The sequence below is a fragment of the Muntiacus reevesi genome, chromosome 3 (genome assembly GCF_963930625.1).
Source record: "Muntiacus reevesi chromosome 3, mMunRee1.1, whole genome shotgun sequence".
In the NCBI taxonomy this organism is placed as follows: domain Eukaryota; kingdom Metazoa; phylum Chordata; class Mammalia; order Artiodactyla; family Cervidae; genus Muntiacus; species Muntiacus reevesi.
The window spans coordinates 55,873,532-55,898,225 of NC_089251.1; the positions used below are offsets into that span (position 1 = coordinate 55,873,532).

At 46.0% G+C, this 24,694-nt stretch overlaps 1 protein-coding gene across 1 annotated transcript; it reads right to left on the bottom strand.

The window, feature by feature from the left end:
• Positions 1 to 220: 220 nt before the first annotated feature.
• On the bottom strand, positions 221 to 19,782 carry CD8B (CD8 subunit beta). The gene is made up of 6 exons (XM_065927289.1): positions 19,695 to 19,782; positions 15,860 to 16,219; positions 10,029 to 10,121; positions 6,607 to 6,696; positions 4,601 to 4,637; positions 221 to 928 (listed from the first exon to the last, which is right to left on the bottom strand). Exons 1-6 carry the CDS (start codon positions 19,735 to 19,737, stop codon positions 916 to 918), a joined length of 636 nt encoding a protein of 211 aa, XP_065783361.1. The 5' UTR covers positions 19,738 to 19,782; the 3' UTR covers positions 221 to 915.
• Between the last annotated feature and the right edge of the window lie 4,912 nt (positions 19,783 to 24,694).

Sequence of the window (24,694 nt, forward strand, 5' to 3'; positions counted from 1 at the left end):
GCCTGGCAGGCTACAGTCCACAGGGTTGCAGAATAGGACACAACTACAGCAATTTAGCACGAACATACGAGAAGCTTGATGCAGAATGAAGCCATAGTCATTTTAACCTTGTTAATTTCTTTTTAACTGAGCACCAACATCTTTACCACATAGACGAGCTTTTGTGCATTTATATCACAGGAGCCATCCGCATCTTTTTACTCAAGGCTTTATTGTTACAACCAAGATATTATCATAAAAGGAACAGCAAGCAAGAGAAGAAATATATAAACCATGGGAGAGCAGAAGTGAAAGCTGAAGAACTTCCTAGCAGGAGATCAAGGGGTCTCTTGTCCCCCAGACCGCAAGTTCCCAGCCCCAAAGGAGGTCCTCAGAAACTGAAGTGACCCTGAGAGCCAGATCAGCCCCTTGGAAGCCTCATTTCCAATCTGGGTCTGCTCTCAGGGGGCACCCTGTGGAAAGGGTTAGCCCCGGCCTGGGAAGACCAAGGGGACCCATCCCATCACCATCCCATGAGAGATTCGGGTCTCAGTGTCATTGCCCTACCTGGGCAAAGAAATGTGGTGGCTGGACGGTCAACACAAAGTTCCCAGACCAACCCAGGCTGAGTTACAGGAGCCAGAAGTGATGCACTGCGTGCCATTTTGTATTCAGTCCTCCAGAGTGCCTTGCAAGTAGCAGGAAGTGCCGTGGGGTTCTGAAGCCTTCTCTCTAAGATTGCCAGTGACCTTGTAACAAGTTGATTCCACGCATGAGGCCCATAGAAAGAACTTGCAGTAGTTAAAAACAGGCAGCTTCTGCAGTTTCAGTGACATTTCCACGGCTGAATGTGTCCATTCTTTCTCATTTTTCTGGATCTCGCTCATCACTGACCATGTATTTTTGTAGCGGGACACCAGAAAACGTATTCTCTGATCACTTGTAAAACCTGAAAACAACAGGCAACTTGTGAAACCACTTATTTTCAGGCTAATGCTATTGAATTTCCTGTAACAGAGATAAATAGCTCCTCAGGATGCAGGGCTCTAGTCCCAGTAACTAGCCGAGGGCCAAGAGTTTTGTGTTAGAGTGTTTTTAAGGCCCATCTTCATCATTAAGGAAAAATTAAAAATGCCTGGAGAAGGAAATGGCAACCCATTCCAGTATTCTTGTCTGGGAAATTCCATGGACAGAGGAGCCTGGCAGGCTACAGTCCATAGGGTAGCAAAGAGTTGGATATGACTTAGCAGCTAATGCTAACACTTTCATGCTCAGGATGGATTTTCTAGCTCCAAGTCACCTTTTGAGGAACTGCCTCACTTTGTACTGCTTTGTGTAAACATAAAGACTATTGTTTAAGACACACACAAAAAATTAAAATGCTTAAAAAATGCAGCCCTAAGAACTCTAGCTTTGAATAGTGTTACCTCTTGCGGTGCCTTCTAAGATAAGCGATTCACTCATGTGCACTAAGGGACCAGAGGAAGATGACCTGCTGACGGATGATTTTCTTTTCTTTTTTTTTTTTTAATTTTATTTTATTAGTTGGAGGCTAATTACTTCACAACATTTCAGTGGGTTTTGTCATACATTGATATGAATCAGCCATAGAGTTACACGTATTCCCCATCCCGATCCTCCCTCCCACCTCCCTCTCCACCCGACTCCTCTGGGTCCTCCCAGTGCACCAGGCCCGAGCACTTGTCTCATGCATCTCACCTGGGCTGGTGATCTGTTTCACCATAGATAATATACACGCTGTTCTTTCAAAGCATCCCACCCTCACCTTCTCCCACAGAGTTCAAAAGTCTGTTCTGTACTTCTGTGTCTCTTTTTCTGTTTTGCATATAGGGTTATCGTTACCATCTTTCTAAATTCCATATATATGTGTTAGTATGCTGTAATGTTCTTTATCTTTCTGGCTTACTTCACTCTGTATAATGGGCTCCAGTTTCATCCATCTCATTAGAACTGATTCAAATTGACAGATGATTTTCTAAAGCCAGTTAGTGGGTGGGGAATGTCTGCCCCAAACTGCAACTTGAATTTGTAACAGTTGCTCTTTGAGGCCCACAGACTATTTCATCCACACCTGGATCCTGAGAATAAACCCAGAGGTGGTTTTCAAACTTCTTTTAGCCTCAGACCCTTTTGTTCAAGGACATCTTACAGGTAAGTGTAACTATGGGCAATGGATGAAAGGAGAGCTCTTTGGAATGAAGAGGGCGAAGGGGCTCGGTTCCCACCTAGGGCCACCCCCAGCCCCTTGCTTGCCTGACCTGATCCTTAGAACCCCTGGGTTTGGCACAGCATGAGGTCTGGCAACAGACTCCCCCTAAACTGGCATCAAATCACCAGGGGAGCAAGTTAAAACAAAGTGGTGGGAGGGAGGCAAGGTCACAGGCAGTACCCTGAGGGGGAGACATTTTCCATAAAAGGTCACCACAAGGAAGATATGGACGAAACACACCAGAGGTCTAGGATGAGACAAAAACTCTTAAGTTACTGTCTCCTAAATGTGGGGGAGTTTCTAAATCCAGCACATAAATTAAAAATTGCAGACCATCAGAATGATCATCGAAGGACTTCCCTGGTAGTCCAGTGGTTAAGAATCTGGCTGCCAATACAGGGGACATAGGTTCGATCCCTGGTCCTGGAAGATTCCAGCTGCGAGGCAACTGAGCCTGTGCACCGCAACTACTGAGCTGACACTCTAGAGCCCAGGAGCCCCAACTACTGAAGCCCACGCGCCCAGAGCTTGTGCTCTGAAGCTGGAGAAGCCACCACAATGAGAAGCCTGCACACCACAACTAGAGAAAGTCTGCTCGCAGCAATAAAGACCCAGTACAGCCAAAAAAAAAACCCCACAAAAATTATCATCAAAAAACATATGAAACGTTAACAGGCATGTTTAAGCAACTGTATAATACAACATGTATAAACATACACAAATACAATGTGCATGATAATGTAGAACATATAGTATAATGAGTATATTTGAAAATTTATAATTTCACAATATTTAAAAGTACATTGTGGTCTTCCCTGGTGGCTCAGCAGTTAAGAATTTGCCTGCCAATGCAGGAGACACAGGTTCAATCCCCGATCCAGGAAGATCCCTCTTGCCTCAGGGCAACTAAGCCCAGTGCGCCACAACTACTGAACCTGTACTCTGGAGCCCAGGAGCTGCAACTACTGAAGCCCGAGAACCCTAGAGCCTGTGCTCCACAAGAGGAGCCACCGCAATGAGAAGCCCTTGCACCACAACTAGAGAGTAGCCCCTGCTCACCTAACCTGGAAAAAAGCAGCCTGTGTAGCAATGAAGACCCAGCATAGCCAAAAACAAGTAAATAAATAAAAATAAACATTTAAAAAATACTTTGTATGTTGCACACCTGAAACTAGTATAATATTGTATGTCATTTATAATCAACAAGAAAACATTTTGTGTCTTGGGTGTTGGGCTCATAAAATTGTCTTTTGTAAGTAGCATGAGCTGGTGCTTGGACTCCAAGAATACAGGAGCTGAGCACCTGGAAGGTGTTTCCCCAGTAAATCCTTACAATAGCCATGTGGTTGTTACTGCTGTCCCATGAGGGATCAGAGGCTCAGAGAGGTGAAGTGACTTGCCTGCAGTCACAAAGATGGTGAGTAGCAGGCAGAATTCAAACCAAGATCTGCTTGAATGGAGCCAGAGCTCTTGATCCTCAATCTATGGGCAGAAACTTTCTTTTTTTTTCCAAACACCCCTACATAGAGGGGGATGTAATTAATGAGATAGGTAGATGTGAAACTATCTCTGTTTTGAGGCAGGAAAAGCAGTCCAAGGGCACTGCCCATGACCAAATACTGATCCAGAAGCCCTTCAGTATGGAAGCAGCAAGCAGCCTTGGCTTCTGCTGGAGCTTACACAGTTCAGTGGGCCTAAAGAGCAAGCTTGTTGCCCCTGTGTCTGTGTGACTCAGCCAGTGGGTTTGCTGACTCCTGGGGCCCAGGTCGGGTCAAGTCCAACACACAACACTAGCCAGGAAGGAATTCCACTGCCCTTGGGGTCAACTGACTTGGCTTCAGGTTCTGTTCTTCTCTCTACTGCCCCAAGTGCTTTGAGCAAATCTTGATCTGTAAAAATAACCCTCTTATGTCATGCAGGACCAAGTTTAATGAAATAACAGGTGGCAAAAAGTTTGGGATATCCTACTGGTTCTAACCAAGCAGGAGTTGGTTATTCAATAACCTATAGTGGAAAAGAATCTGAAAAATAAAATATATATAACTGCATCACTTTGCTGTATACCTGAAACTAATGCAACAATATAAATCAACTATACTGCAATTAGGAAAAAATAAAAAAGAAAAGAATTCACTGTTATCCTCAAAAAAGCCAAGAACTAAATCTTACCACACCTGACATAAACTTAAACAACTAGCCAGTATTCTGTTTGCTTAGTTTCTCTCTTTGCCTGAACTCCATCACCACATCTACTTATACAGTGTGTGAGTTTTTGAAGGTAGTGTCTGGCTGGGGCTCCTCAGATGCCTGTGAGCAGCCGCCAGAGTGAGAAAGCCAGGGCCACACCCAGGGCTGTAGGCTGGGAGCTTTTTCAAGACCCCAACCACTTACTGTTTTAAGAGACGAAGCCGGGCTCTCCTCTGCAGGCCTGGAAGGAGAAAGCAAAAGTGCCGGTTGATGTGGGTTGTGAACTACAGATACCAAGCCCCAGAGAGCAAGCAGAGTGATGACAGGGACAGCTAACACCTAGAACCACTTCTTTGGTTCCAGGCTCTGCTCCAAACATTTCATGGGTTTTAACTCCTTTAATGCTATAAGTTGAATACTACCTTTATTATCTCATTTTGCAGATTGGGAAACTGATCTAGAGAGCGAGTGTGTAACTGAGTAACTTGCTTAAAATTCTGTAGCTAGTGAGTGATTGTTTGTGTGCCCTTGAATGCACCATCTTGCCCTTCATGGCAGGTCACGAAGGAGAGGCTGTACAGACAGGTGGTCTTAAACCAGAGCTTATGGACTCTGGGGGTGTGCAAGATTTCCCCTTGGGATGTAAGAAGGAAATATGAGCATGTGTATTTTCATGTTTATCTCATCCTTTTTATTTCTGAAGAACATTTAATAACATACACAGTATTGAGTTAGCCAAAAAGTTCATCTGGGATTTCTCTAAGATGGTACAGAGAAATCTGAACCAACATTTTGGCTAATGCAGCATATTAAATAAACCCAGCTAACATAAATTTTAATAATTTATTAAATAAATATTTATAGGTATATATTAAATATAATAAAAATACAGCTAGTTGCAGTTAGTATTTATAATTAAAAGATTTTTTTCACTGATGAGTTCATTGAACAAAATATTTGCAGACCCCTGAGCTCTAAAGGTTCTTAGAATGAAATAAATGGATCCTTTTTTGGGTGGCAATTGTATGCAAAAATGTGCACACCATGCATTTCCCTGTAGAGGGGGTCCATAATTGTGATCGTATGTTCAAAGGGGTCTGTGACTTATGAAAGAGCCACTGACCTAGTCCATGTTCCAGTGGGCCAACCCCTCTCATTTTATAGAAGCCCAGAGAGGGTGAGTGACTTGCTCAAGCCCAGAGTGCACCAGTGAGCAGCAGGGTCAGGAGTAGAGTCTGGGGCTCTGGGCTCTTGACCAGCTGTGCTGGCCTCCCCTGAAACTCCCCTGAAAGTGAAAGTGTTAGTTTCTCAGTCAAGTCTGACTCTTCGTGACCCCGTGGACTGTAGCCCACCAAGTCCTTTGTCCATGAAATTCTCCAGACAAGAATACTGGAGTGGGTTGCCATTCCCTTCTCCAGGGGATCTTCCCAACCCAGGGATCAAACCCGGATCTCCTGCATTTCAGGCAGATTCTTTACCATCTGAGCCACCAGCTCCCCTGGAGCCCGTAGAAGGAGGTGATCTTACCCCTGAAGTGGTCGAGAACAGCAAACCATCTCTGAGTTTCCCAACAGCCTCAAGGGGAGGATTTCTAGTTTTGGGGAGTGAAATGCAACCCCCAGTGTAATTTCTGTGCACTGTTTCCACCCCAAATGCTCCTGGGTGTTCCTGCTTAGAGAGTACATGCCCTGGGGCAGGACTTTACAAAAACAACCCAGGGAGGTAGGTAATATAGTTACCCTGGGTAGCGCTGCTGAGCCTCAAGGGGGCCAGGGCATCTGCCCAAGTTGCTAGATCAAGAATTGAATGCAAATCCAGGTTTGTCTGACTCCAGAGATGTGGTGGTCTCTGACTCCTGCAGCTTGGCCTCAGGCCAAGAATCACTTCTGGGAATTATCAAGGGTTTGGGGTTGGAGGAGCAAACTTCCCACCAGGCTGCCACCTGCCCTGTTCCCCTAGAGAAGAAAGGACCCTGGGGGACACATCCAGCAGCAAAAGGAGTCACCAGGAAGATCCAGGCTTGCCAGGTGGCTCAGTGATAAAGAAACCACCTTGAGAAGGAAACGGCAACCCACTCCCGTGTTCTTGCCTGGGAAATCGCATAGACAGAGGAGCCTAGCAGGCTATAGTCCTTGGGGTTGCAAGAGCAGAACACGCCTGAGTGACTGAGGAAACATATGCACATGGTGGCCCAAGAGGGCAGAACTTACAGCGCAGGTGGATGGCCACACCTAAGGACACCAGAAGAATCAGGACAGCGGCCACCAGCAGGCCGATGATGAGCGGGGTGCAGGACAGACCTGGAAAATACACACGTGTTGAATGAACATTTGAGATGTGCAGATAAACACAAAGAAGGAAAAATCCACAGGAAGCCCCACCCGCCACTCAGAGAATACCACTTTTCTGCATGCTTCCTTCTAGTCTTTTCTAGGCTCTTTAAACATATTAAAATCATTTCATATATAAAACTTCAGAAAAGTGAAAATGAAGTTGCTCAGTCGTGTCCGACTCTTTTCGACCCCATGGACTGTAGCCCACCAGGCACCTCCATCCATGGAATTTTCCAGGCAAGAATACTGGAGTAGGCTGCCATTTCCTTCTCCAGGGGATCTTCGTGACCCAGGGATCGAACCTGGGTCTCCCACATTGCAGGCAGATGCTTTACCATCTGAGCCACCAGGGAAGCCCAATCTTCAGGTCCCACATCCAAATTTAAAGAGTTAATAAACTCAGTAGCTACTTTTGTTCAAAATGAGATAGACAATTTGCATGCCTGGTAATGGGATTTTTATTATTTATTAAAAAAAATTTAATTTTAGAAGAAATAGCTGAATATATTTTCACTGTAGCTCCTTCACAGAAGTGATTACCATTGTTAATTTGCCTATATATAATTTACGTAGACACATCACATACAGTTTTTTTTTAATTTATTTTTAATTGGAGATAGTTGCTTTACAGTGTTGTGTAGGCTTCTGCCATACATCAACATGAGTCAGTCATAGGTATACATAAGTCCCCTCCCTCGGGAACCTCCCTCCCACCCCTCTAGGTTATGACAGATCACCAGGTTGAGTCCTTATGCTATATAGCAAATTCCCATTACCTCACACTGGTCAGAACGGCCATCACCAAAAAGTCTACAATAAATGCTGGAGAGGGTGTGGAGAAAAGGGAACCCTCTTGCGCTGTTGGTAGGAATGAAATTGATACAACCACTATGGAGAACAGTATGGCAATTCCTTAAAAAACTAAAAACAAAACCACTATGACCCAGCAATCCCACTGCTGGACATATATCCTGAGAAAAGCATAATTGCAAAAGACACACGTACCCCAATGTTCACTGTAGCACATATAGTTTTAAAAATACAGAGGCTTATACAGTACAAATTGTTCTGCAACCAGTTTTTTTTTCTTAAACATGCCAGCATATTCTTTTTTCTAACAGCATGTCATCTGAAGTATGGCTGTACCATAGATTATTTAGCCATTAATGTACATTTTTTTTTTTTTGCATTTTACAAATAAGGCTACAGAGAACATCCAGGTATGTTTCTCCCTGTGCAGGAGCCTGCCCAAGCCAGATACTGAAAACAAGAACAACAAACCATGGACTATATCCATTTTCAATAATAACAGATACTGTAAAATACCTTCCAAAAAGGCTTCACTGATTTCCATTCCTAATCACCAGTCATGTACCCTGCCTACCCCTGACATTATCAGAGATTTTAATTTTTGCAGAGCAGTGGGTGAAAAATAATATTTCATTTCAATTTCCTACTTGCCAATTTCAGCCCATTTTCATGTATTGACCATGCATGATTTTTCTTCTATGGGTTGCCTATTTGTCCTTCTACCCACTTTATAAATTATGTAAACAGCAGAATTTATATCAAATATAAACTGATACCCCAAATCCTTCTCTGATACTCTTCCTTTCCCTATGACTGGTCCTTGTGAGTGGGTAAGCTGGCAGAATCAGGACCCATGGGTGAAAAAGGCAAGGCTACAGACTGACGCCCAAGGTTGAAAAAGAAAGAGTTTTGGATGTCAGAGAAGGGGTAGAACGTTTACTGAAGATCTGTTATGTGTCAAGTACAGTACTAACTGCAAATTTCCAACTTGTGAATGGAAGAACGGAAGGAATTACTATCATTTTTATCTCTCATTTTACAGTTCAGAGAAAAGAAGCTTCAACCAAGTTCAATTACCTGCCCAAGGTCACCTGGATAGTAAAAAGCAGGGTCTGGATACAGACTCAAGTCCCCTGAGTTCTGCAGTCCCTGCCAGTCTCATGGCTACAGCTTTAGGGCAGGAGAGGTGGTGGGGAGGGCCGGGGTGGGGAAGGGAGGAAGGAAATGGCATGGGCTGCTCTTGGGGAGGGAACCACCATCACCAAGGCTGGCTGGTGCCACGCGGAGGGGAAAGTTTGGTGAGAGGCCCTGGGAGGTCCTTTTCTGTTCTGAGATGTGAAGCTTCTGTCTGCCTCCCTCTCATCTCCATGGGTTTCTTAACCTGGATGAAACTCAGAAATGTGATGCCAAGTGAAAGAAACCAGGCATGAAAGACCATATACCATATGATTCCATTTGTATGAAATGTTCAGGAGAGATGAATCTATAGAGACATGAATCTATAGTGACAGAATGTAGATTAGCAGTTGCCAGGGGCTGGGAGGGGGGACAGAGATTAACTATAAATAGGCAAAAGGGATCTGAGGGTTTGATGGAAATGTTCTAAAACTAGTTTGTGGTGATGGATGCATTACTCGGTAAATTTATTAAAAATTACTGAGTTGTGCACTTAGAATTTTATGACATGCAGATTATGCCGGGATAAAGTTTTAAGTAATGGAGGTGGGCATAAACTGCAGGGATGTGGAAGGTAGAAAGACCCCTTTCTTCTGGGTGGAGAGGTGTCAGAGGAGGCCTCCTGAGCTATGACCTGAACCAGAGACCTAGACACAGCTAAAGGTCCTCGGTGAAGTGTGATCACCTCTCCAAAATGTGACTCCAGGGAAAGCTGCTGCTTGCCTGTGCACCACAGCTAGGGAAAAGCCTGTGCAGCAGTGAAAACCCAGCACAGCCAAAAAACAAATAAAAACTTAACAACAGCAGAAACAAAGAATAATGCTGCTGGGAACATTTGTGTGCAAGTGTTGGGCAGATAGATCCTTCATTAGGGGTGCTGGTAGCTTGGTGGTAAAAAAATCCACCTGCCAACGCAGGAGATGCAATTTCCATCCCTGGTTGGGGGAAGATCCCCTGGAGAAAGAAACGGCAACCCACTCACAGTGTTCTTGCCTGGGAAAGTCCATGGACAGAGGAGCCTGTCAGGCTACAGTTCATGGGGGTGCAAAGAGTCAGAACGACTTAGCGACTGAGCACTGAGTCCTTCATTAAGTGTTGTCCTGTGACGATTTACGAGTGTGTCCCCTACTAGAATATGAGCGATTGGGAAACAGCACTGCTGTCGCACTCAGCTCTCCTTTAGACTCCAGCTCAGGGCTAGAGAAACAGGCTAGAGTCCACACTTGGGAAGAGTTTGTGGAAGGAAGGGAGGGAGAGAGGGGAGAAGAGTGTTGGCTGTGCTTCTGAGAACCCGGAGGAATGGGAGAACTCACCTTTCCGAGTCACCGGGTTTGGGAATCGGCACACTTTCTTTTTAGGGGTGCTGGTCTTCCTGGTTGGCTGGGGAGAGGTAGGAAGTACATCAACTGCAAAAACAAGCAAGACACATGTCTTAGCCAGGTAAATAGCAGGTGGACTCAGAGACAAAACTTACAACTGCATGTCTGATACTCAGGTATTAAAATCCTTCTTAATGTTCCTTAGGTTGTCACGGGCTTGAAGGCCACAGCTCAATGGGATTTTTGATCTAGTAATTCTCAGATGGATCTGAGGGCTCAGAGATGGAGGTCAACTTGGTGTCCTGGAGAGAGGGGCTCTGGAGCCATCCAGATATGAAGAGCCCCAAGACCCCTGATCAACCACTGTGTGGACTGCAAAGAGATCAAACCAGTCAATCCTAAAGGAAACCAACCCTGAATATTCATTGGAAGGAGTGATGCTGAAGTTGAAGCTCCAACACTTTGGCCACCTGACTTGGAGAGCTGACTCACTGGAAAAGACCCTGATGCTGGGTCAAAGGAGAAGGAGGCAGTGAGAATGTGATGATTAGAGAGCATCATCGTCCCAATGGACATGAATTTGAACAAACTCCAGGAGATAGAGGGGGACAGAGGAGCCTGGTGTGCTGTAGCCGTGGGGTTGCAAAGAGTCAGACACGACTTAGCAACTGAACAACAGTAATGACTAGGGGCAAGTCCTATCGTTTCTTTGTGAGGTGACCCCCATCTCCTTTCTAAGGTGGTTGTGAGAATGAAAGGGGACAATGAGCCCAGCAAAGTGATTAGTATGGATGGCTTCACCTCGCTGAAGATCTTGAGCTACATTTGGAGTCCCCTAGCCCTTGGCACGACCAACCCCCGAGCCCTCCTCCCTATGCGAATGGAAGAAGCTGAAGAAAGGAGGTGGTGCCTTTTTCTGTGTGGACAATACCAAGCAGGTTGGGAGGTTGTGTAGGTTGAGATTTTCTTTCTCAGCCTAGGTGGTTAAGAATCTGTGCCTCCATGGCAGGGGGCCCAGGTTCGATCCCTGGTCAGAGAACTGAGACTCCACATGCCTTGGTACTCAACCGAAAAAAAAAAACCAAGCAAACATATGTTATCAGAGGGACTTTAGACTAGTCTCAACCTTTAATTTCAAAGGTAGAGCACTAGTGATGTAAGGGACTGACCCCTGTGAGGCCCCACAAAGCAAAGGGCCCAGCTGGGGTCTGCAAGTTCCTCTCCTGACTCCTGGTGGGTAATGCCTCTCTTTCATTCTAAACCACTGTCATCGCAGAAGTATAGAACAGACTTTTGAACTCTGTGGGAGAAGGTGAGGGTGGGATGTTTCGAAAGAACAGCATATATATTTTCTATGGTGAAACAGACCACCAGCAGAGGTGGGATGCATGAATCAAGTGCTCGGGCCTGGTGGGCTGGGAAGACCCAGAGGAATCGGGTGGAGAGGGAGGTGGGATGGGGGACCGGGATGGGGAATACGTGTAACTCTATGGCTGATTCATATCAATGTATGACAAAACCCACTGAAAAATAAAAAATTAAAAAAAAAATAAACCACTGTCATATGGCTGAAGTGGTGGGACAGGGCAGGGGGACAAGCCCACAAGGCAAAGGGAGACACCGAGGCTCGAGAATCCAATCCTCTGCCTCTGACAGTTGGGGAAAGGCATTTCACTGATTTTCTGCAAAATGGTAGGAGAGGGAATTGTGTGACACATGAACTTGGACTCTAGAGTCAAGGGCACTGGGAGAAGCAGCCAGTGTTTGATCCTTTGCGTCTGGCATCTTCCATATAAAATGTTGACCCTTTGGACCCTCAGCACCCTGAGACATGGGCAGTAGAGAAATTGTGCCCCCTGCTCTGCATGATCTGGGGGGTTTCAAGAAGAAGCAGCTAACCAGAATTAACCTTTACCAAGCTCCTACCTCATGCTAGTGGTTGTGCCAAGCACGTCAGCTTAAGCTTACTGAACCAACAACTTTGGGGATGGGCACTAGTTTCTCCGTTTTATCCCCAGGAAGCCTTGGCTCAGAGGGTTGAAATAAGTTCAAGTTGCTTATTTGAACTTGCTCAAGTTCAAGAGCCAATAAATAGCAGGGCCAGCATTTGAGCCAAAGAATGCCTATATTAGATTATCACACCACACATTGCCTAAGGGGCAAATGTATTTTGACAAAAAGTTAAGCACGGGGTCTTCCCTGGTGATCCAGTGGTAAAGAATCCGCCCTGCAATGCAGGAATGGTGGGTTTGATCCCTGGTCAGGAAACTAAGATCCCACATGCCATGAGCAGCTAAGCCCATGTGCTGCAAATACTGAACCCGGGCTCTCTAGAGCCTGCCCCACAACTAGGGAGTCTGAGCACCGCATCAAAAGACCCTGCGTGATGCAGCGAAGATCCCACATGCGGCAACTAAGACCTGATGCAGCCAAACAAGTAAATAAAATTTTAAAAGTTAAGCACCTCAGGTCATCAGGCTGCTGAAGGAAACGGCTGTAAAGGGGGAGAATGGTCTTAGTTTCATGTTCTGAAAGCCTGGGAGGAGTCCGGCCCTCAGCTGGGGTGTCTCAGCCTGGCCTCCCCTCAGCCCTTTCAGTCCTCACTGCTCCAGAAGTGTTCATCTCCCTCCTTCCTACAGGCTCCCACTGGTGCAGTGGTGAGCCTGCAGGGGGCAGATTTACAGACCCCAATGGCCTGGGGCTGTTGGGAGGTTTGTGGGGGAACTTGTATTTTTTTGTGTTTAAATTTTTGGCCACACCACGTGGCACGTAGGCTCCCAGTTCCCTGACCAGGGGTTGAACCCGCACCCCCTGCCTTGGGAACATGGGGTCCTAACCACTGGACCACCAAGGAAGTCCCACCTTTGTCTTCTTGCACAAAGCCAGAAGTCCTTTATTCTTCTTGATTACCCACCCTCACCTTCCCAAGTGGTGCTAGTGGTAAAGAACTCGCCTGCCAATACAGGAGATATAAGATACGAGGGTTCGATCCCTGGGTCAGGAAGATCCCCGGGAGAAGGGCATGGCAACACACTCCAGTATTCTTGCCTGAAGAATCCTCATGGACAGGAGCCTGGTGGACTACAGTCCACAGGGTCGCAAAGAGTCGGACATGAATGAAGCGATTTAGCACACACGCACCCAGTTCAAATCTCCCCACTTCTCTCCTCTTTGAAAGGGGCAGGACTTTTGAGCCCATGGTGTCTTGAGGTGCTTGAAAAAAGCCTGTCTTCCCCTCAATACTTTCTTTACCATCCAAGTGCGTGGTAAGTCGATTTAGTCATGTCCAACTCTATTCGACCCTAAGGACTATAGCCCGCCAGGCTCCTCTGTCCATGGGGATTCTCCAGGCAAGAATACTGGAATGGATTGCTCTGCCCTCCTGCAAGGGATCTTCCCGACCCAGGGATCAAAACCACACCCCTTATGTCTCCAGCATTGGCTGGCGGGTTCTTTCCCATTAGCATCCAAGAGTCCTCTTTAAACTGTACTGACATTTCAGCTAGAGGGTGAGCTCTTATCTGGAGTCCCAACCCCTGGAGAGATGATACAGTGGGGAGCATGTGCTTTGGGGAGAGACTGTCATCCCCGGGGAGCCAGGCAGAGTCAGGGGGTTGGGAAGCTCAAAGCCAGGAGGGGGCAGGTAGTGGAGGAGGTGGGGGGACTCCTGAAAGCCAGTTTTGCTCATTACCATCCACCTTTCTTAGCCCCTGAAATCTCTTGAGTGGGAAGTGTGAGACTTATAGAGACAAAAACAATAAACGAAACCCAAGCCCCAAACTCTGAAGAGCCTAATGTTCAGTACAAGAATCAGTTAACACCCATCCCTCCAGCGATGCCTCAGCTTCTGATGCGAGAGTTCTCTCCATCCTCCCCACCTCCTGATTTAAGACCCAGAGCGGGAAGGGACAGTTTGGGAGTTTGGGATGGACATGTACACACTGCTGTATTTAAAGTGGATAACCAAAAAGGACCTACTGTGTAGCACAGACAACTCTGCTCAATGTTATGTGGCAGCCTGGATGGGAGGGGAGTTTGGAGGAGAATGGATACATGTCCATGTAAGGCTGAATCCCTTTGCTCTTCACCTGAAACTATCATAGCATTGTTCATTGGCTATACCCAATACAAAATAGAAAGTTAAAAAATAAAAAAGATCAGAGGCTGGTGACATGTGAAGAGAGCATCACTCTGGCTTGTGTCTTCTTAATTATGTTGCTACGTCTGCACCTCCCATGCCGAGTGGTCCAATTCGTGGTGGACCCCTGTCACTCTCAATGCTCCAGTCTGAGAAGATCTCAGGTGAGAGGGAAGCAAGATAGTGGGAGGCCCACTGGGGGTTGGCCTTGGCCATGAGTTAATCTGGGGAGGGGGTTAAGCCAGACGTTGGCCTTTGAGAATTCACACCTTTGATAGTTTAATCCTCACTGTCCAACACGGCAACCACCTGCCACGTGTGCTACAGAACACATTAATGTGGCCAGTCTGCCTCGAGATGTGTTGGTACGTGTAAAATACACATCGAGCACTTAGTACGAAAAGAAAATGTAAACTATATCAGTAATAAATTGCATACTGATTTTATGCTGAAATAATAATATTGTCCATAAAGTGGGTTAAACAAAATGTATTATTAAATTAACTTCACTTGTGTCTTTTGACTTTTTTTTGAGTGTGGCTACTTTCTAGAATTTTTTTTTTTGCCAAGGTTTGTGGGATCCTAGTTTCCTGACCCAGGATTGAATCAGGGTCCTAGGCAGTGAAAGTGATGAGTCCTAATCACTGGACCATCAGGGAACTCCCTAAAAATTTTTAAATTACATCTGTGACTCGCAATATATTTCTACTGCACTTGCTGACTTAACTTCTGAGGAACTGCAGCTTCTAAGGGCCAGAGGGAATCAGGGAGGTCCTTAGCAGTCCCATGATACAGATGGGAAAACTGAGGCCTGGGGAGGGAAGTGACCTGCCCATGGGCGTATGGTAAATTTGCAGCTGGGTCTGGGGCCTAGCCTCCTTACTCCCTGCAACTCTGGGCGTGGGTTCAAGCCATGGGCCCCCATGCACAGTGTGAATGCTCTTGTTGGGTATGTGCAGGCAGCAAGGATATTCTTTCCCTGTGGGCACACTGGGGAGGGGACTTCTAGCAGGTGTCGGGACTTGGACCAATCCAGCCTCAGCCTCAGATGGGCCTAGAATGCCGCCCTGTTACTGTACTGGAAGAAGCAGCAATGCCCCAAAGCATCTCATCTCCAATGGGAATCAAACAGCACCTGCCTCCCAGTGTGGTCGATAGCATGAAATGGAATAACTACATACAACCTTTGCATTAGCTTGGCTTTGGGTTATTGTTACTAGTAACAGTAGTGTTTTAGAGAACGAGGCTTATGGTTGCCAGGGGAAAGGATGGCAGGGAGGGATAGCTAAGGGGAGTTTAGTATGGACAGGTACCCACTGCTATATTTAAAGTGGTTAACCAACAAGGACCTACTGTATGTCACTAGCAACTCTGCTCAGTGCTATGTGGTAGCCCGGATGAGAGGGCACTTCGGGGGAGAATGGATACATGCATATGCATAGCTGAGTCCCTTCGCTGTTCACCTGAATCTATCACGATATTGTTTGTTAATTGGCTATACTCCAACACAAAATAAAAAGTTTCAAATACAGCTTTCAGTCATGGAAAAAAAAAAAAAAAAGACCAGTAGTGCTGTTGCTCCTAGAAGTCAACTCCTCCCTCCGAGTAGGGCTCGCTGAGGATGGGAGCCATCCCAGGACATGGCACACACTCAGTACTCATCTGTAGCACTGAGCCAGATTCTTACCCACACTCAGTTGAGTTCCTTTCCCAAAGATCAGGTTGGGTACCCCGACGATCATGCAGAAGTAGACACCACTGTCAGCAGGCTTCACACTTTGGAGCTTGAGCAAGTTGCGGGGAGAATTTCCAAGCACAGTCAGCTTCTCCTGCTCTACCCCTTGGCCATACACAGTTTTATTGACGGACACCCAGCAGGCCAGGAACTCATAGTGACTGTTAGCGCTCAGGGCCTGGCGCTGCCGCAGCCAGTAGATGCGTGTCGTAGAAGGTGAGGTTTCGGTTTTACAGGACAGCGTCACCGTCTGGTTGGTCTGAACCATCAAGGAGGCAGGGGTCTGCTGGAGGACCAAGCTGCCGTGCAAAGCTACGAGAAGCAGAAGGAGCAGAGACCATCAGCACCTTTTCTTGGCCGGGGTTGTGGGGTCCCAGAGTCAAACATGAGAGAAGTGATGAGAGAGCCTGCCCGGTTGCAGGGCCCAGGGGCTGTGTGAAATACAGCCAGTGGTTCCAGGACTTAGCGCACCCTACCCCCCAGGGTGATCGTCCACCAGGCAGTTGTTCATGATGCCAGCCTGACAAAGGGGACAGGGGAAAAAGTACCACTTGCTGACTGCATGCTTCTATGCTTGGTTCTTGGCATAAATTACCTCCATCAAGCTTCGGACTTACTTTAGGATTTTTATCCCCACACGAGGAACAGAGGCCTGAAATGCCTTGTTCAAAGTCTTGCTTACAGCTAATACGTGACCCGGGAGTCAAAGTCAAGGATGCAGTCTGAAGTCAAAGCTGGTTGCCTTTCACCTTGTCCTGTGGCCACTCCATGAAGACTTTCAAAAGGTTCCAGGTGGCCGAAGGAAACCCAGGTCAAGCTCAGAGAAGAGCTCAGAATTACTGGCAGAACACATGACTGCTCTGACCGACCTACAAGAGGACCAGCTGCTATTTACAGACAGTGACAACAACCAGCAAGGGGAGCTCACTGTCCCCGTAGACACAATCCCAGCCCATTATTCCCCAAGCCAGTAATTGACTGGTCTCTGCATCCCCATTCCCCAGTGGGGGGACTGACACCCCAGAAGAGGTGCTGGGAGTTCACTTCAGTCTCAAATGGGAAGCCCCTGCAGGTAGGGCCTTGATAAGGAGGCCCAGAGCAGAACTCACAGACCTGGCCTTGAACCCCACCTGTGCCCCACACCAGTTGTGGCGCCTCCGGCAAGTTGTGGACCCTGTCTCCTTCCTGGAAAAGGAGGGCGGTTTGATGCTGCTGTCCTGCCTGCCTCCCAGGCTTGTTGCTGTTTAGTGTTGTTGTCTGTCTGACTTCTTTTGTGACCCCATGGACTGTAACCTGCCAGGCCCCTCTGTCCATGGGATTCTCGAGGCAGGAATACTGGATTGGCTTGCCACTTCCTTCTCCAGGGAATCTTCCCGACCCAGGGATTGGACTGGGGTCTCCTGCATTGGCAGGCGATTCTTTACCACTGAGCCACCTCTGAGACTCAGAATGTCCAAAAAAGCATTGCAAACTGAAACTCACTGTTCTTGGGTAAATGATCGTCTATGTGACACCTCTCAGCATTTGTTACTGGAGGCAAGTGAAATCTTAAGGAGAGAATTAGAAGGGGTCCTTCATGACCACGTCCACCAAACGGAACCTGACTTGGTAAAGCTTTCATTTTAGCTGTGGGGCAGAGAAGACTCTGCAGACCAAGACCTAGATCCGGGAGCACTGAGGCCCAGAGAAGATATAGGCCTGGATGGGCAGAGGATGTTTGTGTGTGCATGTGTGTGTGTACCCAAGCCTTTCTGAACCCATGTTCATTAGAAAAGACCCTGATGGGGGAGAGACTGAGGACAGAAGGAGAAGAGGGCGACAGAGAATGAGACAGTTGGATGGCATCACTGATTCAATGGACATGAACTTGTGCAAACTCCGGGAGATGGTGGAGGATGGTGAGGCCTGGTGTACTGCAGTCCATGGGGTCACAAAGAGTGGGACACGACTTGGTGACTGAACAACAACAAGCCCACATTCATAATCCTACTTGGGGCTCAGGCTCCTTGGCCTGACCTCTAACACTGAAGAATCAAACTTCTGGACTCCCATCACAGACCACGCTGAGCTTTTACTCCCACTGAGAATGAAAAGATACCTGGGGCCCAAGTGGCTATTGAGCCTTCTCTCCTCTCTGGGAAAACCATGCTGCCTTTTTAGCAGAGTAGAGATTTTTCATTGTTGGGGGTCATTGACCTCCCAGGGAAGACAATAAGAACCCATAGAGACTTTCCTGGCATCCAAGGATTAAGACTCCACCCTTCCACTGCAGGGGACACAACTTGAATCCCAGTTGGGGAACTAAAATCCTGGATGCTGTGTGGTGCAGCCACAAGTAAATAAATTTTAAAAAAGAATTGATTATGCCAGTATTTATCAAACTGTGCTGAAAATGGTTTATGCATTATCTCATTTAATCCTCACCAAATTTTTCAGGAGGAAATAACACCTATTTTACACAAGAGGAAACAGAGGCTCAGGGAGGTTAAGGACCTGCTTAAGGTCATACGGCCTCTATGTGGTAGATTCAGGTTTAAACCCGGGTCTGGGACCCCAGAACCTAAGCGTTGTGCCCCTCTCTGAAATGAAGAAACCTGTGATCCTCTCTAGGATCCCGGTCACGGGCTCATGCGCACGTAAGTAGGGCCGAGAATATACAGACTCTCCAGGCCCTTCTAAGAAAGCCCCAAGAGGACCCCTCCGGAGACAGACAGGTCGGAGGGGCTCTTTGTGTAGATCCTTGCCTGCGTCATGACTCGAAGACTTCCTAGCCCAGACACACCCTGGTTTCTCTCGTGCCCACTTGCTTTTCAGCCCCTGGAGATGGAACCCCTGGCTGTGGTCGAGTTCCGCATGTGCTCCGGTCCAGGCCTTGCCACACGCATGGTCTCATTTGATTCATTTCATCGTCTCAGTCACCTGGTGATCCCACTCAGAGGGATCTGCTCTTTCTAAAAACTCTAGTCGCTTTGACTGGCCTAGACTAGCTTCTGCTAGAGATGCTGTTGAGTTCACCAGGTCAGACCCAGGCTGGCAGGCGTGTCACCTTGGGAGGAGGACCAGTTTTGGAATTTTTGGATTAGAGAGCAAATCAACCACAAGTTAGTGGGCAGTTTGGGGTGGGGAGGGACTTCTCCTACAAGACAGACTGACTGGGCTGACCAAAGTGACAGACTCCCTACTCCGTTCTTGTTCCAACATTCCAACTCCATCGCTGCTTGTTCTGGAAGCTACACTGCCCACAACACCCACCCCCGGGGAATATTCAGGAACCAAGTCACCCTGAGGGGGAACCCTGCCACACCTGTATGAAAACTGGCAACAGCCTGGTATTTGGCGAACTGTCCTACAGTTCGCCGAGATACTTCCTCAGAAGTAGTCAAAATGTGTCTATGGAACCCTGGGCTAAGAGATGGGCACCAAAGCCAGAACTGTCCTTCCCCTCTGGGCCTCCCCATCTCTTTTCTTCTTTTCCATCTCCTTCAACACTCCCGGCTCCCTCTCGGCTCTCTCCCTCCTCTCTTCCGGTCTGTGTTTTCCTAGGTTCAGGCTTTGGGGGCAGAGGTGGCCTCAGTGCAGAGGCTCCGGGGACTCCTGGGGGTAATGGGTTCCCTGGGAGGTTTTCCAGCCCCAGGGACCGAGGCTGCCTCCCGGGTGTCCCGGCAGATCCCGGGTCTGGGCATCCTGCGGGGACAGCTTTTCCCAAACTTCACGCCGCAGGCCCTTCCCGGGCCCAGCGCAGAGCCCTCGCATCCAGCCCCGCGCCCCCAGGGTCTCTCCGCCTTACCTGCCAGCTGCGCGGCGAGGAGGAGCCACAGCCGCGCCTGCATGTCGGCGTGCGCGGGACTCCGCGTCCCGGCGGAGCCGGCTGAGAGGGTCCGGGCGGGGCAGTTGGGGGCGGGGTGGGGGTGGGGTGGGGGAGGGAGCGGGGAGCAGGGAGGGAGGGCCCTGCCGGGGGAGAGGGCGGGAGTCTGCTGTGAGGAAGGTGAGGTCTCTGCCCTCATCCTCCCCGCGTTTCAAAGGTTTTGCCTGCGTTTCCCGTAGGGAGGCGACGCCGCGGTCCCGCACCAAGTGATCGCGCGTGTGTGATCGCTTTCTGCCCTGGGAGGTCAGAACAGGGTCATGACTCCATGTGATTCCAAATGAAGCAGCTGAGGCTCAGAGAAGTCAGGGTGCTCAGGAGGGCCCCTCGAGAGTGCCGATGGAGCATGACCCTAACTCCGGTCACTTCCTTCCTTGTTGACTCGTTACTTAACCGAGAGAGCCTTCTGGGGACCCTAGGGCCAGCGGGGCCCGGAGTGACCAAGACCCAGGCCCTGTCCTCAAGAGCACACACTTGAGAGGATGAAAGAAAGCTAACTAACAGTGACACAGAGTCTGATGCTGAGAAAGGTGAGCTGGGGCGCCGGGCTGGGCCAGGGGCACATCCAGACCTTGGCCATCAGAGTCCGGAAGAGCTGAGAAAATTATCATAATCTTTACCTTTCTCTCACGTGCAATTCCTGTTAAAATAACACTGAAATGGGGAGTTAGCAGCTGATTAACAAAGATTCCCTGGTGGCCCAGGTTCGATCCCTGGGTCAGGAAGATACCCTGGAGAAGAAAATGGCAACCCACTTCAGTATTCTTGTTGGGAAATCCCACGGACAGAGGACCCTGGTGGGCTATAGTCCATGGGATGGTAAGAGTCAGACACAACTTAGTGAGTAAACCACCACCACTATACCTAGGATTATAATTGCTACCTTGTGTAGTAATTCTGTATTTAACTTTTTGAGGAGTTTTTACAGCTATTTTTATAGCAGTTATGCTATTTTACATTTCTACCAACAATGTATGAGGTTTCCAGTTTCCCCACATCCTCACAAACACCTGTTACTTTCTATTCTTTCTTTCTTTTTTTAATATATCCATCCTAGTGGCTATGAGGTAGTATCTTATTGTGGTTTTGATTTGCATTTTCTTAATGACTAATGATGTTAGATATCTTTTCATATGCTTCTTGGCCATTTGTATTTCTTACTTGTATGTCTATTAAAATCCTTTTCCCATTTAAAATTTTAGGTTTTCTTTTTGTTGTTGAATTTTAAGAGCTCTTTATATATTCTGGATACTAGACACTTCTCTGATATATGATTTGCAACTATTATTTCCAATACTGCTAGTTGTCTTTTCACTTAGTTAATAATGTCTTTTAATGTACAAAAGTTTCAAATTTTGATGAAGTCCAATATTTCTATTTTTCTTTTGGTCTTGTATTTGGAATCAATTGCTGAATACAAGATCATGAAGATTTACCCTGAAATTTTCTTCTAAGAGTTTTATGGTTTTAGCTCTTATAATTCAGTTATTGATCCACTTTGAGTTCACTTTTATATACAGTGTGAGGTAGGGGTCTAACTTCATTTTTTTGCAAGTGGATATCTAGTTGTTGTGGTGTTATTTGTTGAAAAGACTATTCATCCCCCATTGAATAATCTTAGTATGCTAGTTGAAAATCAATTGACCAAAGGTATGGGATTATTTCTAGACTCTCAGTTTTGTTGCATTGATATATATGTGTACCATTATGCCAGTAACATACTGTTTTGATTACTGTAGTGTAACAGCCAATTTTATGTTAACTTGACCAGACCACAGATACCCAGATACCTGATTAAATGTTACTTCTGGGTGTATCTGTGAAATTGTTTCTGGAAGAGAATAGCATGTGAATTAGTGGGCTGAGTAAAGTAGATGGTCCAACTTCGTGTGAGTGAGTAACATCCAATGTGTTGAAAAGCTGAGTAAAACAAAAAGGTGGAGGGAAGTTGGATTTGCCCTCTTTCTACTTGTCGATCTGTGCTGAATATTGATCTTTTCTTGCCCTTAGCACTCCTGGTTCTCAGGCCTTTGGACTAGAACTGAAATCTACAGCATTAGCCTTCTGGCTCTCAGACCTTTCTTTGAACAACAAAATCCAATACATGTAGCTGTGTAGTAAGTTTTAAAATGGAGACATGTGAGTTGCCCAGCACTGTTCTTTTTAAATATTTGGGACCCCTTATATTTCCACATGAACTTAAGAATTAGCCTTTCCATTTCTGCCAAAAAAAAAAAAAAAGATGTCAAAATTTTAATGGGATTTGCCTTGAATTTGTAGATTGCTTTGGGTAGAATTGCCATTTAAACAATATTATGTTTTCCATTCCATATTATGTTTCCATGAACACAGAATGTCTTTTCATTTATTAAGGTTTTCTTTATTTTCCTTTTGCATTTTATTTTTTTTTCTTTTCTTTTCTTTTTTTTTTTTGGTTTTGCATTTTATTTTTTATTTCAGTGTACAAGTCCTTCACTTTTTTAGTTAAATTTATTCTTTGGTATTTTATTTTTTTAGATGCTATTGTGAGTTGAATTATTTTCTTAATTTCCTTTTTAGATTGCTCATTGTTGGTGTATAGAAACATAATTAATTTTTTGTGTGTTGATCTTGTATCCTACAACTTTGCTTAATGTTTATTAGCTGGAATAGTTTTTTTTGGTGTGTGGATTCTTGGAGATTTTCTACATACAGGATCATGCCGTATGAGAATAGAGATAGTTTTCCTTTTTCCTTTTCAATTTGGGTGTCTTTTATTTATTTTTCTTATCTAATTGTGCTGGTAAAACTGCCAGTATAATATTGAATAGCAATGGATGAAAGCAGATAACCTTGTTTCATTTTTGATCTTAGGAGAAAGCTTTCAGACTTTCACCATTGAGTATAATGTTGGCTATGGTTTTGCCATATACGTGTTGATGAAGTTCCCATCTATTGCTAGTTTTCTGAGTGTTCTTACCATGAAAGTGTATTGGATTTTGTCAAATGCTTTTTCTGTTTTCATTGAGATGATCATGTGGCTCTTTTTCCCTTTGTCCTATTAATGTGGTATACTACATAGATTAATTTTCTTATGTTGAACCCCTGCGTTTCCAGGATAAATACCACTTGGTCATGATGTGTAATCTTTTTAATATGTAGTTGGGTTTGTTGCTGTTTAGTCGCTAAGTCATGTCCTGGTCTTTTGCAGCCCCATGGACTATAGCCCCCTGACTCCTCTGTCCGTGGAATTCTCCAGGCAAGAATACTGGAGTGGGTTGCCATTTGCTTCTCTAGGGGATCTTTCTGACCCAAGGATCAAACCTGTGCCTGCATTAGAAGGCAGATTCTTTACTGCTGAGCCACCTGAGAAGTCCGGGTTTAGCTTGCTAAGATTTTGTCAAGAATTTCTGCATCCGTATTCATAAGGGACATTGGTCTCTAATGTGAGCTCTGTATCAGTTCGACCACTGAGCTGTTTTGGCTTGTGAGTGCTTTTAGAACTGAAGCTATTCCTGTGCTGTAGTCAATGTGGCAAAGGTATAAATGACTGTGAATCATCAAAGCTGAGCCACGTTTCCAGTTTTGCTCTCCAGCCTCTGCAGGCTGTGCTGATCTAGAAAAGCTTTCTTGCCCTCATGCCTTCCATTCAGCAAACAAGTAGTTTTCTCAATCGTATGCAGGAAATAACAGACAATTTCATCGTGGGGGACGATGATGTAGACTCCTGAGCTTTCTAGTCAAGAACTTTCAAGTTAAGGAGCTCGAGATGATGTGAAATACATCTGAAGCAGCTCAGTGGTTATTACCTCCTAATGAAGCAAAACTAGCTTGGATCCTCCTAGAAAGTCCTCACCATTCAGCCTAAATCTTTCCCCAGGGACTTCCCTGGTGGTGCAGTGGCTAAGGCTCCGCATTCCCAATGTGGGGGACCTGGATTCCATCCTTGGTCAAGGAACTAGACCCCACATGCCACAATTAAAATATGGTGCTGCCAAATAAATAAAATATATTTTAAAAAGAAAACCTTTCCCAACCTCCAGACACAGCTTTAGATATAACTAACTATTCATAAATTCTTCCCAGATTGCCAGTTATTCTTTATTTGAATCTTAATCTTATCTCATACTGCAACATGTCAGCCTATAAACTCTACAAGGTGTGGTTTAGGCTGGTGTTTCCCAACCATTTGTTATTCACCTCTCACTTTTATTTTTCCAGATTATGTCTTCCAGGATTGCATTTTCTTTAATTGACTTTTAAAAGAAAAGCTTGAGTAAATTTTTTTATTTTTAAATTTTTCTTGGAGTTTATTGGATTTATAGTGTTGTGTTAGTTTCCGCTGTACTGAGAAGTGTATCAGTTATACATGTGTGCATGCTCACTCAGTCATGTCCGACTCTTTGTGACCCTATGGACTATAGCCCACCAGGCTCCATTGTCCATGGGATTCTCCAGGCAAGAATACTGGAGTGGGTTGCCATTTCCTCCTCCAGGGGATCTTCCTGACCCAGGGATTGAACCCACATCTCTTGTGTACCCTGCATTGGCAGATGGATTCTTTACTACTAGTGCCAACTAGGAAGCCCATACATATACACATATTCATTCTGTTTTAGATTCTTTTTCCAAATAGGTCATTTCAAAGTATTGGGAAGAGCTCCCTGTGCAGCACAGTAGTTTATTATTAGTATCTATTCATATATAGTAGTGTGTACATGTCAATCCCAGGCTCCCAGTTTATCCCCCTTACTTTCTGTATTTGTAACCATAACATTGTTTTCTACATCTTTGACTCTATTTCTTAAACTTATTTTTTTAAAAATTCTCATAACAAGTGCAATAAATGGAAGGTAACTGCTACATATACCATGCAAAAAACGCTGAAGTCAGCAGGTGAGGTTAACAGCCCTGGAGAGGAGTGTAAAGACACGCCAGCACTGAAT